This window comes from Condylostylus longicornis, unplaced genomic scaffold (assembly GCF_029603195.1).
Source record: "Condylostylus longicornis isolate FDR11 unplaced genomic scaffold, ASM2960319v2 ptg000039l, whole genome shotgun sequence".
Classification (NCBI taxonomy): domain Eukaryota; kingdom Metazoa; phylum Arthropoda; class Insecta; order Diptera; family Dolichopodidae; genus Condylostylus; species Condylostylus longicornis.
In genome coordinates this window covers 1,668,548-1,682,114 of record NW_026578008.1, presented here as the reverse complement: position 1 = coordinate 1,682,114, position 13,567 = coordinate 1,668,548, and the positions used below count along the sequence as shown (strand labels likewise).

At 21.8% G+C, this 13,567-nt stretch overlaps 1 protein-coding gene across 1 annotated transcript; it reads left to right on the top strand.

The window, feature by feature from the left end:
• Positions 1-10,144: 10,144 nt before the first annotated feature.
• LOC129609414 (larval cuticle protein A2B-like) lies at positions 10,145-12,362 on the top strand. Its single transcript, XM_055521316.1, has 2 exons — positions 10,145-10,261; positions 11,726-12,362. Exons 1-2 carry the CDS (start codon positions 10,250-10,252, stop codon positions 12,074-12,076), a joined length of 363 nt encoding a protein of 120 aa, XP_055377291.1. The 5' UTR covers positions 10,145-10,249; the 3' UTR covers positions 12,077-12,362.
• Positions 12,363-13,567: the final 1,205 nt, after the last annotated feature.

The window sequence follows — 13,567 nt, the reverse complement described above, 5'->3', positions numbered from 1 at the left end:
CTTTTTTTTTTTTTGCTACCTGTTGGTGAAAAGAGCTCTTCCATGGCCCCTTTAAATTTATGATTCTGTTCTGAATGTCATTCTTATTTCAATGATTGCTTGATTTTTATATAAAATGGCAACTCTATATTATCTAAATAATAATGAATAAACAAGTTTTTATGTGCGGTATAAAATTTTTGTGTCTGATTCCCAGTTTATGTTTTTGATGCACAAAATTCAAGAAAATTATACAAAAACAAGAAGAAATAAAAAATCTGGGCCAGTTGAAAATGAAAGAATTTCTTGATGTATTTTATTGTTAACTAGTTACATTTTTCCTGATATATTTTTTTTATTTTTGTGTTTTTCCTCTTTTTTTTTACTTAACATCGAATTGCACGATAACGATTTTAATTATATTTTATGGTGCATAAATTTTCATATTTCAATAATATAAATAACAACAATATAAATTATGTGTGTGCATATATGTGTGCACAATATCATGAAATTTTGTTTTTTTTTTTTGTTTGTGTGTATTTAATTTTATTGAAAATATTAAATTGGAAAATGAAAATTAATAAAGAAGAAAAATAAAATATTTTTAATTTTTTGTACATAAATTTTTTCACTTGTGAATTAAAATATTTATGCCGCGTTTTTATGATGATATATGTATGTATGTACGTATGTGTTCGGTGGTGGTTACAATGATTAAATATTTGTTTTTTAACCTGTTACTTACTATTTTTTCATATTTTTTTTTATTACATTTCATTGAATATTTGACTTTAATTATAATTTCCATAAGCTAATAAATTATATTTAATTAATTTATTCATTTGTTGAAATGATTAATGTGTATTATATGAATGTAGAGTATTTTTTATTAATTATTATCAAAATTAGGTAATATGCAGTATATTTACTGTATTATGTTATAATATGTGTACTACATCAGTGGTTTTTATTAATTCGTTTAAACTATTTTAATTAAATAGGAAAAATAGACTTCTTTTATTAATTTTAATTTTATTATATTGTAAATAAAATGAGTAGTTTTCGAAAATAAATTCAAAAAAAAATATATGTATATATTTTTAGAGTATACACAGTCTACACCATTATTTAGGGAACAATTTACTAATACAAATATTCCAGAAGCTTAAAATTTTTAATTTACTTTTTGAATTAATTTACTAATTTGCTAATTAATAATTGTAAACAATGATGGTCCGTCAGAGAAAAAGATATTAGAATTTTGTAGCGTAATGCAGTATCACTCTCTTTTCAAAGCGACAAATTTGACACCTTGAAAATTTCTCATAAATTCATGTTAACTTAACGTTTAATGTTTTGGATTCAAAGAATGCGTTTCTCTTAAAGGAATATAACACTTACACTACTTTGAACTAATTGGAATGATCTTTTGTTTTGAAACTCTTTAAAATACACATACATATATAAAAAAATGAATATAATTTTAAATATTAAAAATTTGACGTAAAGCCACTTACCGGAATAAATATGAATCCAATCGGAAAAAATCTGTAACTTGTTCAGTTGAGATTATTGCACGCCCAGAGGGTTATACGTTTTTGAACGCTATAAATGTTATTTTAAATCAAATTTGTTATATACTATTGGGGCGTTCAAACTAATTACTTAATTTAAATTAATATTCAATCCGAAGAATTTCAAATTTAACTTTCAAAATTACATTAAATTTTAAGAATTATTAAGAATTAGTTGAGAGTCTCTATTTCACATGAATGAAATTTCATGAATTGATTACATATGGATTTTTTCAAAGAAAGAAATTAAAATATTGTTCTTGTTTTTATCATAAGCGTATTTGGAAATCAAATAATTTTCAAGTAGTATCAAAATCAAATAAATAAATTCCTCGTTATATATGTATGTAATCCGTAAATTCAAAGTTGCATCACACAATAATAATGTCATGGAACATTATATAACGTGCAAAATCTCGATAAAATATATGTATGTAATATACAAACTTCAATAAATTATGAATGAACACAAAAATTTATTGATTTTTATATTGCATAATGTATCATATCCAGATAATTTAATATCGAAATATAAATCAAATTATAAAATGACAAGTGTGTTATACAGTTAATTTACTTCAATGCAATATTTTTTTGAAAACATTGAAGTTAAATTTTTTTGTTAGGAAAGAGAAAGAGAGAGTCATTTAGTTACAAAAAAAAAAATTAGTTAAATCAGAGTGGAAATAAAAATTCATACTTCATTTTACTCTGACTGTGTGTGTGTTTTGAGAATTATAGCAAGTTTGACAATTATGACGTACAAAGCATTTTTTGTAAATAAAACGAGTTTTTATTAGAAATTATAAAATAAACAATCTTCCAAAACATATAGATCTAAAATTTACAATTGTATACAGCTATTTGGCTATAGTGTGAAGCGGTGAAATCTGGAAATCAGTTGAAATAATTTTCTTATTACAATATTGCATAAATTTAGGGGCAATTTATATGATTAATTATTTAAGTTAAGGCAAAATATATATAAGAGAACTGTTAGAAAATATAACAATTTGTGTTTGTTCTAGAAATGCGATTGAGCTTTTCACTATATTTAAGACCTATGATTTGAAAAATTGCCTGGTAATTCGAAAAAACTATATTTTAGAGAAAAAGTTCTTTAACTAAAATCTATTTGCATACAAAATTTTATTTTTCAATCTTGAATGGTGGAGAATTTTCGTAGACATACGATTAAATTAACAACTTTTAGAAATTTGTTCAAAACGAACCCTATAGTACTAAATATCAATTAAATTATTTTTTCGCGTATGAGGAGAAAGTGAGTGAACGTCCAACGACGGTTTTGAATTAAATCATATTATAGGTGCAAGATCCAAAGATCTTCTTCTTTTTAAGCGATGAATAGCGCTATTATCTTCATCATCAATTATTTTTCTCATTTCTATGCTGCGTAATTCTTTTTTTGTGATTAATTGCATACTTCTTGATTTCTTATTCAATTGTGTTGATTTTTAAATCTCTATGAATAATTGAGTTTCTGACATGCTAAGGAGCATCTACGATACATCGAAGATGCATCCAGAACAGAATGGTGGATCGTCTGTATAATTTGGTAATTGATTTTTTTAACACATTGGTTTGATAATTTATTTATATATATTAACAGCTTATTATGTTAGTTGAGCTCAGATTTCTTTCCCATTAGCCAGTTAAATTTTTTTTAGTTTCAAATTAAATTATAATACAATTATTATGCATCAATTTTCAACTATTTTGCAGTTTAATAAATTGATATTAACTTTTGATAAGTTTAAATTTTCTTACTCATAGTTTAATTGGTAACTACATAGGTTTATAATTTTTTGACCCATTGTTATTTCTTAGCAATCTATACAATATATATAAGCAGACATCTTTCATATAAAATAATAACTTTAAAGATTTTAATAACCATAATCAGATATTTTATAACTAGCACGAATCTCATCCAACATCTAACATATAAACGATTATGCTGCTAATAAATGTTTAATACTACAAAATTATTTTTAATAACATTTAATTTCAGTTTAATGCTATTAAATTAAAAGGTTTTTATAAAAAAAAAATAATAGAGGTAATTATTAAAAATGTGTTATTATCAGCCTATAGAATCAATATTATGTTATGTGAAAAATATTCATTAGCTTCATTATTAAGCTTAAAATATATGAAATTTATACCATTGTGTATGCCTGTGTATATTGTTTTCATAATTATTGCTCTTAATTATTTAATATATTTCTGATTTTCGAAGTCACAAGTTACGTTTTAAATTCCTCTTTCAAATCCCTCTTCAAAATTTCAATTTTAATTATTTTTATTTTTAATCAATTTTCAAAATCTCTATCTTAATTTATTGTGCAAGTATTAAAACTTCAACTTTAGGTTTGATTATCACAAGTTTGAATTAAAACTACTATTTTAGAGTCTAATCTAAAATAGATCAAGAATATCATGCAACAATGTTGTTAAAATTAAATTTTATTAAACTGAAAACTTTTATTTTCAATTTCTGTTCAAAATGAATCTACTTTTATTTTAAAATAAATGAATAGTGACTACAGCAATATGAGTAACTTTTTTAAAATCCAGGTCTAGTAAATTACCGCATATCAATAATTTAATTCCAAAAATAAGAAGTTGAAAACTTTGAGTTTTAAAATGAAAAAAGGGCTCTATTAATATTAAACAAATTTGGATGAATTTCATCGAACAAAATTTGAAATTTTTCTAAATTTGATCACTGATACTTCACAGGGGGGAACAGTAAGAAAACTATTTTGTTCTAATGAAATAAAATAGGTGTTAAATTAAGTGAAGTGTTAAAATATATATTTTGGACTTACCGTTTAGAAAAAACAAAAATTATATTGCAAAATAATTTGTCAATTCGAAATTAATTTTTAATTCGGAAAATCAAATAATTTTTGACATTCGAAAAATTAAAAATTGTTTATAATTTCAGCACAAACTGTTAAAAATTGCAATATTTAGGATTTTTAATTGGTACAATTTGAACGAGTGAGAGAACAGATTAATTCTATAAAAACAATTTTCTTTTTTAATAAATATAATCTCTTTTTACTGAATTCTAATTTTCTATATGTAGAAGTTTTGTAAACGAACGAACCGCCTCTGTTTGTTCAACAGAGAGTTGAAAAGAATGAAACCGTTAATTATAACATATTGTTCTTCTATCTAACTAATTACATTACAACAATTATTATTATAGAATATACCAATATACGATAAATTTATAAATTTATAAATATTGAAATAGAATTCGCCAAAAATATTTTCTTGTCACTTGTAAACTTAATTGTCATTTTATGAGATCTCGTTTTATATTAACTTTTATATTATAAAAGTTATTTATTATAAATAAATCAAAATACATATTGACACATTTTATAAAATATTAATATATTTTTAAGTATATAATGAAAAAAAAATTTTAAATTACGATAACAGCGGAAGTTATAAAATATATTAAAAATAAATTTTATTCCGTGAAAAATTACAAATTCAATAATCAAAATGCAATTAAATTACGAATTTTACAATTATTTCATTTAAAAATTTTACGATTGAATTCATATATGCAATATATAAATAAGAAGATAAAAACAATGTCGCAATCCCGTATTAAATAGACCTGAACGTCTAATATTATAACATGTATATATTTTGTATGCGTATATACGCCAATACCGTTATTTAAATATTTGAATTACCATTATTATTTATTAATTAATAAAACGCAATTTTTAAATATTTGTTTTTTTTTCTCTCTATCTTATTTTCTAAAATTATTGGTTAATTACATGCTAACAAGCATTTAAACTCACTTATAATAATAAATATAAAATTGTGTTTTTTTTGTAATTTAATCAAATATAATTAAGATAATTTAAAAAATTTTTGCATTATATGCCTGTTTCACTCAATAGATGACACTACTTTTATTAACAAAATATATTTTTCTAAATTATAAATTTAAATGCTGATTTGAAATTCCATTTTATAATTTTATTGCAATTTTTCATAGACTCGTAATGTAGTTGATTTTATATTGTAAATTTAATGATTTCCGTAAGCAAAATTATTATTTAATCTTGTTAAATTCTTATATATATATAATTTCATATAATTTGAGTTGACACAATTCCATTATAGATCGCATCATTTAATATATACAATAAATCATAAGATTTAGTGTAATTTTTCTCGCGTATTTTAATTGATCGCAATAGATTTGTTGTATGTTGTGTAAACGCTATATGTAAATTTGTATAATTATTTTTATTATTACATATTATTATCATATCATGCCATATTGCAAATTATTTTAATTGATCCGATTATATAATATGTAATAATAACAAGATTGAAATTAGAACAAAATAAAAAAAAAAGTTAAGAAATAAAAATTTAAACAAAAATTGTCTATAAAATATGCAATTTCCTGTAATTTCATTATGTTTAAGTATTAATTAACGAATAAATCATATTTTGAAGAGAATATTCTACTTTAATCTCTTACAAAATTTAAAATTGCTAAAAATTTTACTTTAAAAAAAACAAAATTTTCAAGATTTGCTTTCTATCGTAAAATTAGGTTTTGGAAGGAGGAGGAAGAGGTAAAGTGAATGCACGTTTCAAGAAGATATGGAGCTGTGATTCACAAGAAAGCAGATACGTCACACTCTTACATAAGAGAACAGTTGCAGACACTTGATCCTGGCGAAACACTAGAATTCATTTGGTTTAAATGTTTCAGGCGGATGTTTTATGCGATCGACTTGGCATGTAATTGAAATATCTACAGTAGATGGTCTTTTGGTCAATTTAATTCAATTTATTATAATTCTAACATAAAAATTTTTTGACTTGTTTTACTATTTAAATTTAAATACTGGAAAATTTCAATTTCTCATCTAATTTTCATTTAAATAAATCAATTATTACTATCGATTTGTAATAGAAAATGTGACATCATATATAAATGTAACCATTGATATTTTTTAAAATCCAATTTCGACCTACCTTTTCTCGAATTCAAATATTAGAAATGTCACCAGTTATAACATTATCTACAATGTTGTTTTCCAAAAAGCACAATTGATGATACGGACAGCTGATATAAAAAAGCGACTTTCACTTCTTGTATCTGATTAGGAAATTATCTTTAATATGAATCTGAAATTTAAAAAACACTTTACGAATTTATTATTTCCTTCAACTAATCTATATATCTTCTCCTTACCTCAATACAGCCGGTTAGTGCCTCTAACTCTTTTCTAATTCTGAAATTCATAATTAAATGTACATATGGAATTTGTGTTTCTTCATCAGAAATATGCAATTGCGCAGAAATATTCAGATCTATCAAAAGATATGTGAAATATGAAATTTTGCTCTAAATATAACAACATTATTATAATTATTATAAGATTTTAAGAATATTTCACACTAATATTTTGCATATTATAAAGTATGTATAATTATTAAAAGTGTATATGAGTGTGAATGTATGTTTATAATCAAGGAAATATTTTCCCATCAAACTAATAAAAAAAAAAACAAAAAACCACTCTAATTTTTTTTTTTCTTTTTACTTCATTGCATCGCTGCATTTCTATTTCTAAATACTACCCATATTTCTTTTTCTTATATTTTATTTTTTTTTTTATATTTAATAGCTTGCCACATTTCCCATGTAAAATGTTCATGCAAAAACTAACATAAAATTACAAAAAAAACACAAAAAAGAAACGTCTACAACAACACTAACATAACAATAATTTCATATAGCAGTAACAAAAAGAACACAAAGTCCATATCAAAAGTAAATCATTTTCATTAATGGTTTGCATTCCAAAGAATATGTTGTTGTCGTTGTTGTTATTACTGTTGTTGTCTAGTTTTCCTCTCTTGTTCCTTTTAAAATTTTCTTCTTGTTGCTACTGTTTTCAAATTTTAATATTTTCCTTTTGTTATTTCTTATTTAATCAAAAAAATCAAATACAAACACGTTTAAATTTACACATATACATTAAACATGTTCAGCATACATTAATTTTATACACATACAATAATTACAATAAAATTAAACACATAGCAAACATAATCATACAAACAAGCGTAAAACAATATACTTAACTTATTAAACAAACTTAATGTTGGTATGTAAATTTATTGTTGAACTCTTTTCTATTTTATTTTTTCATAATATAGAGATAAAATTTTGTATCATGTAATGATTCTTAAATCCCATTATGAACCCGTTATTGCAGCATTCATATATATGCAACATATTCATTGAAACTATTATTAAACTATAATAATGTATAAGCTAACTTCTATTACGTTTTTAATATTACAATACATCGAATTTATTTTTGAAAACAAAAGCTATCAAACAGAGCTGGAATTTTACGATTTGATAATTAATTTTATGTTAATATACAAAACGGTACAAAAATTATAATACATTACCGAATTTGAAATGAATGCATAAATAGGAGTTATGCACATTATTATTTCAGCTGATACAAATACAAATTTACCCAGTCGGATTTTTTGCCTTCTTTTCAATTAATAGAATTAATTAATGAATATGTATAATAATTTTCTTCAAGCTTTGTGTAAAACCGAACATTTTCTATCATTGCTAAAATTAGAATATAATTTTCAGAAAAAATAATGCCGTACGATTTTCATCAATACTAATCTATTTGCCTAAAAATATATATTTTTATATTTTATAATCTATCCGACCGAAATAACAATTCGAATAGTTGGAAAACTCAAAAGCTATTGAGCCGCATGTTTACATTTTTAACAAGGAAACCACACAGTTCGTTTAAACAATTTATGTGTTTCAAAAACTTTTTTTTTTCTAAACGATATTCCATTTTCTGTTATTTTCTGTTCTACATCGAATATTTCATCTCATAGCATATGAAAAAAGTTACACTAACGTCTTTTAAGTATAGAGTCTTTTAAATACAAACGGCTTAAATCTATGAAGCTATATTATATATTAAAATACTTTGTAGTATTACTATAGTATATTAATATATTAATATACTATAATATATTAAAATACTTTGCTTCAGTTTCTAAGTCTAGATTAACTGAAATTTCTTTTATGCTGTCTTTAACTCCAAAACTTAAACATAAAAATCTTTGTTTGGTTCTCTCAGCAAACATATTTGTTGATTCCACATTCAGTTTCTATTCTTTTTAATTATAGTTTCGTTTTCATATTCCTCCAAACCTAAAATGAATATTCCAACTAAATTACTTGTTCGAATAGTAATTAATTTTTTTTATATCCATTTATCGTAAATTTTTACTGATAGATCAAAGGTATTCCAAACCGTTTCCACTCCCTTCATTTTATTCCATTAAAATGACAATTTTCACTAGTTCAGGTTTCATTCTGTCATAAGTTTCCAACACGTATTAGTTAAAATGATGTGACTATTATTTGAAAACACTGAAGTTTTTTAGTATCGTCATCAGAATCTCCAAACTTTGAAAATGATATAATTCTAAAAATTACAAAAAAAAATGTGAATAATAATCAATGATTTTAAGGCATGTATTGTAACAAATATGGGTTGCAACTCTCAAAATTAAGAATATTTTAAAATATTTTTTTTCCAAAATACCACCTGGGTACTGTGCATACATTTATGATCATTTTAAAATTACTAATACTATTATGACTATGAACTCATATAGCTTGAAAATAATAAGAAAGTGAATTAAAAAATACTTTTATAACAAAACAGTATCGTTAGCTTCTATAATTTTATATATAGTTAACTAATATACATACATACATATTCATATTATAATAAAACAATAAAAAACAATATGAAAAACAAAAATAATTTTTCCTTTTCTTTTAAAAAAAATTTTCTTATGTTAACGAAGTTTTCTATTAACAGTAACCATTGTAGTTTTTCTCTAATATTTTTTTTGGTGTTTGTTTTTTTTTTTTTGAAAAGAAAAGTGGGAGATTCTACCTTACATTTTATTATATTTATAATCTAAAAAGTAAACATGAAGTATAAAAATAATGTAAATAAATACACAATCATTTTTCTTCAAAAAAAAAATGGAAAACGAATAAAAAAATCAAAAAAAAAAACGTAAAATTAAAAATACAAGAATCAATAGGTGAAATTAATCACCTGGTTGATTAACGATTTTTTTTTTCTTCTTCTTTTGTTTTTCTTGTATTAAATGTGCAGAAAGGAAAAAAGAAAAGAAAATTTTTTTATATTATTATTATTTTTTTTTCTGATTTTTCTTACATTTCTTACATTTTCATATTTTCTTGAAAATATCATTATACCATTATAATTTCCACATGTATATATGTATGTAATCTCAGTCTCATATACGTTATAATATTCGCAATATACATAGGTCGTAGACAGAAGCAATATTATAATAATTACGTACATGTATACATACATTTATTTTGTGCAATATAAAATGGTTTAGTGAATCGAAAATGGACTATATAAATGATAGTTACTATATTCAAAAAAATATAGTTTGCATTTGAATCTAATAGGATCAACACCAATATTTTTTTTAACATCAAAAAAATAATTATTATATAATTAGGATCCAAAAAAAAAAATTCTTCTATAAATATTTTTAAAATGGCTTATAAAGTAAGGATTTTTACATAATAATAATAATTATCTCAATTTTTTGTTACATAATAAAAAATAGTATCATTGTTATTCCTTTAAAACGGAAAATATTAAAAAGTTTGAAATAATAATAAATAATTTAATATAATTTATTAATTTATATTAATTATTATTATAATAACAAATTAATTTAAATTTAAAATAATTAAAAAAGAGAGTGATTATTGTGAATGAATTCAGTTTTTTCTTTTTTTGTTTTCAAATAAAGAATAATATTGTTCTATTGTGAATGATTTTTGTTTTATAAAATGACTCTAAATAATTTTAATATTGTGAATTAAATTAATTGAATTGAAAACTTGAAAAATATTTATAAAGAACTTAATTAATTAAGAAAAATATGATATAAATAAAATAATAAAGTGAATTTTTTAATACAATAATTACTAAACAAAGCTACATTATATAATTATAATTATATTGGAATATAAAATATAATCTCAGTTTTTTACATTTTGAAATTTTTATTATACAACAATGTTATAATATAATTTGTATTACATAAATTACACAATTCTTATTGAATATTGTGATTCGTAATAATTTTGCATAGTACGAGTATAGTCATATATTGTGAATTAATTAAAATTCATTTTAATTATTATATAACATTTTGATTATATACTACAATTGATTCAATATAATTATGTATTTAACAAAATTAATAATTAAATTTTAAATATTGCAATTTTTAATTTAAAATTTACTTATTTTTAGTATTTTTGTATAAAAATCATATTAGAGCATTAAAAGTCTATATAAACCCAACAATGCGTGCATGGATAGAAAAAATTTTAAATTTCCTTTAAATTTACTGTCGTATCATAAATTTTTTAAGTAGGAAATGAAAATTTCCTAAAATTACAATTATTATTGTAAATTTTATGCTATAAAATTAAAATTTTTATTAAATATTTTTAAAATTTTGAATCAATTTTCAATGTTTAAGTGTAAAAATGCATTGATGCGTAGCTGATAAACTCGAATATTTTAATCACAATATTAATATGAATATGCATTTATACATACAGCATACATTTATAAGTTTAATCAGTAACTGCAATTTAATATTTTTTAATTCATATATGTATGTATATGAATATTTTGGAATTACATGCTTAAATAAAAAAAAATATTGGAATTTGTTTGTAATATACCGGAAGTATTTCAAAAATTTAAAATCTAATGTCTTGTAAAAAATGTTATGTTAAAACCTTAAAATCAAATATTTCTTAAATCAAGACTCTTAATTATACGAGTAATAAGACTAAGATTTCATATACAAAAAATTGAAACTTCTTTACCGGAACTTGTACTTTCTCTATTATTTAAAATAGTAATATTGTTTCATTCTTATATATTCGAATTTCTTATATATATAATAATCCATAAAAATATTTTCTTCTTTTATTTTTTATATAGTATATTATTTTCTTTACAATAATTGGATTCATTGCTGCTACACCAATTGAATATCATGAAGCTGGACATCATTTACTTGAACATCATGAACCACCACAACCATATGATTTCTCATATGGTGTACATGATGAACATACTGGTGATGTTAAAGATCAACATGAATCAAGTGATGGACATAATGTACATGGTTCATATAGTTTAATTGATGCTGATGGTTATAAACGTACAGTAAAATATCATGCTGATCCACATAGTGGTTTTAATGCTGAAGTACATCGTGAACCATTAGGACATGGACATCATAAAGTTATAATACCACATCATTCATATGAAGGACATGGACATTTCTAAAATAAAAAACAAAAAAAAAAATTATATTATAATTATATTTGAATAATATTAATTGAAAAAGAAAACAAACAAAAAAAAAAAAAGTATTGTGTATATTTAAAAACTTTATGTATGTACCTACTTATTTTACTGTTATATTTAAACTGTAATATTTTTACTTTATTTTTATTATTATTTTAATTCTATATTATATAATTTTTTAATTTTTACAACTTAGCTATTTTAACTTTTATATTATTTTAGAAAATCAAAAGATTATACGAACAACATTTTTTTTGATTTTGCTTTGAAAGACTTAATATTTTTACATATATTATAATTTTTCTTGTTTTTCTTAAATTATAATGTTAACTTTAATGTTATATAAATTATGATTTGCATATATTTTAAGTAAATCATAAAAATGGTGAATTTTTTTTTTTTGTTTTATTGTAATGTAAGAATATTTTGTATTTTTATATTTTAGAATTTTTATTTTATTTTTATTTTTTAACTTTTCTTTATTGTATAAAAAGCCATTTTAAAACTACTCAATATTGTAAACTTTCAAATTGCATATGTATATATGTATATATATATATGTATATGACAAAATATTGGTATTACTCCAAAAAAAAAAATTGATATTTTCTAAAATTCTTGTTCTTGTTATTGTATGTATGTAAAAAAACATTATAATGAAAATGAACGAAAAAAAATGATAAAAAAAAAACTTGAAACGATTGAAAATTTTTGAAGTTTTATTTAAAATATATAATTACATTCTCACCTGTAAGCACAATAAGCTAATGCTAAACATAAATTACCATTAATGTAAACAATAGAATGGTTCTCCAGTCTTCACACATAGTAGTATGTTGGATGATAAACACAAAATACCAAAAACATACACAAAAAAAATATCCACAGCAGCAGTAACTATATTCAGTAATATTTTGAGGTGAGTTTAATTTTCTGGACCAAATCCGTTGCTGTTTCACGTTAAATAAGTGTTAAATTATGTAACAATGAAAATTTTTCAATTCAACTGCATTTTTCGGAATTGATTCGGTACATTTTAAATATTTCTAGAATTTCGAATTCAATTAATTTTTGTTAATTTCCTGTTATCAGATTGAATTTTTTATTTTTTGCCTGAAAATAAAATTTTTAATAAAATATTGAATTTTTTAAGGAACTCATTTTTAATCTGAAAAGAAAACGTATAACAATAGACTGACAGAAGAAAGGCATATATAACGATGACACATTGGGAAGAAATTGTAAATTTGAAAATTGTTCAAATTGTACCTTTTAAATGGAATTTTTTTTATAATATTTTGTAATATTTTTTTTTTAATTTTGTAAGGGTTTTATAACATTCTCTTAGAATATACACTTATAATTTAATTTTATTTAATTCGGTTTAGAAAGCAAATTATTTCTTTACAATAAAATGCGTCTGCAACATTTTAAGTTAAAATTTTTCTCCATTAAAAAATTTATAATTTC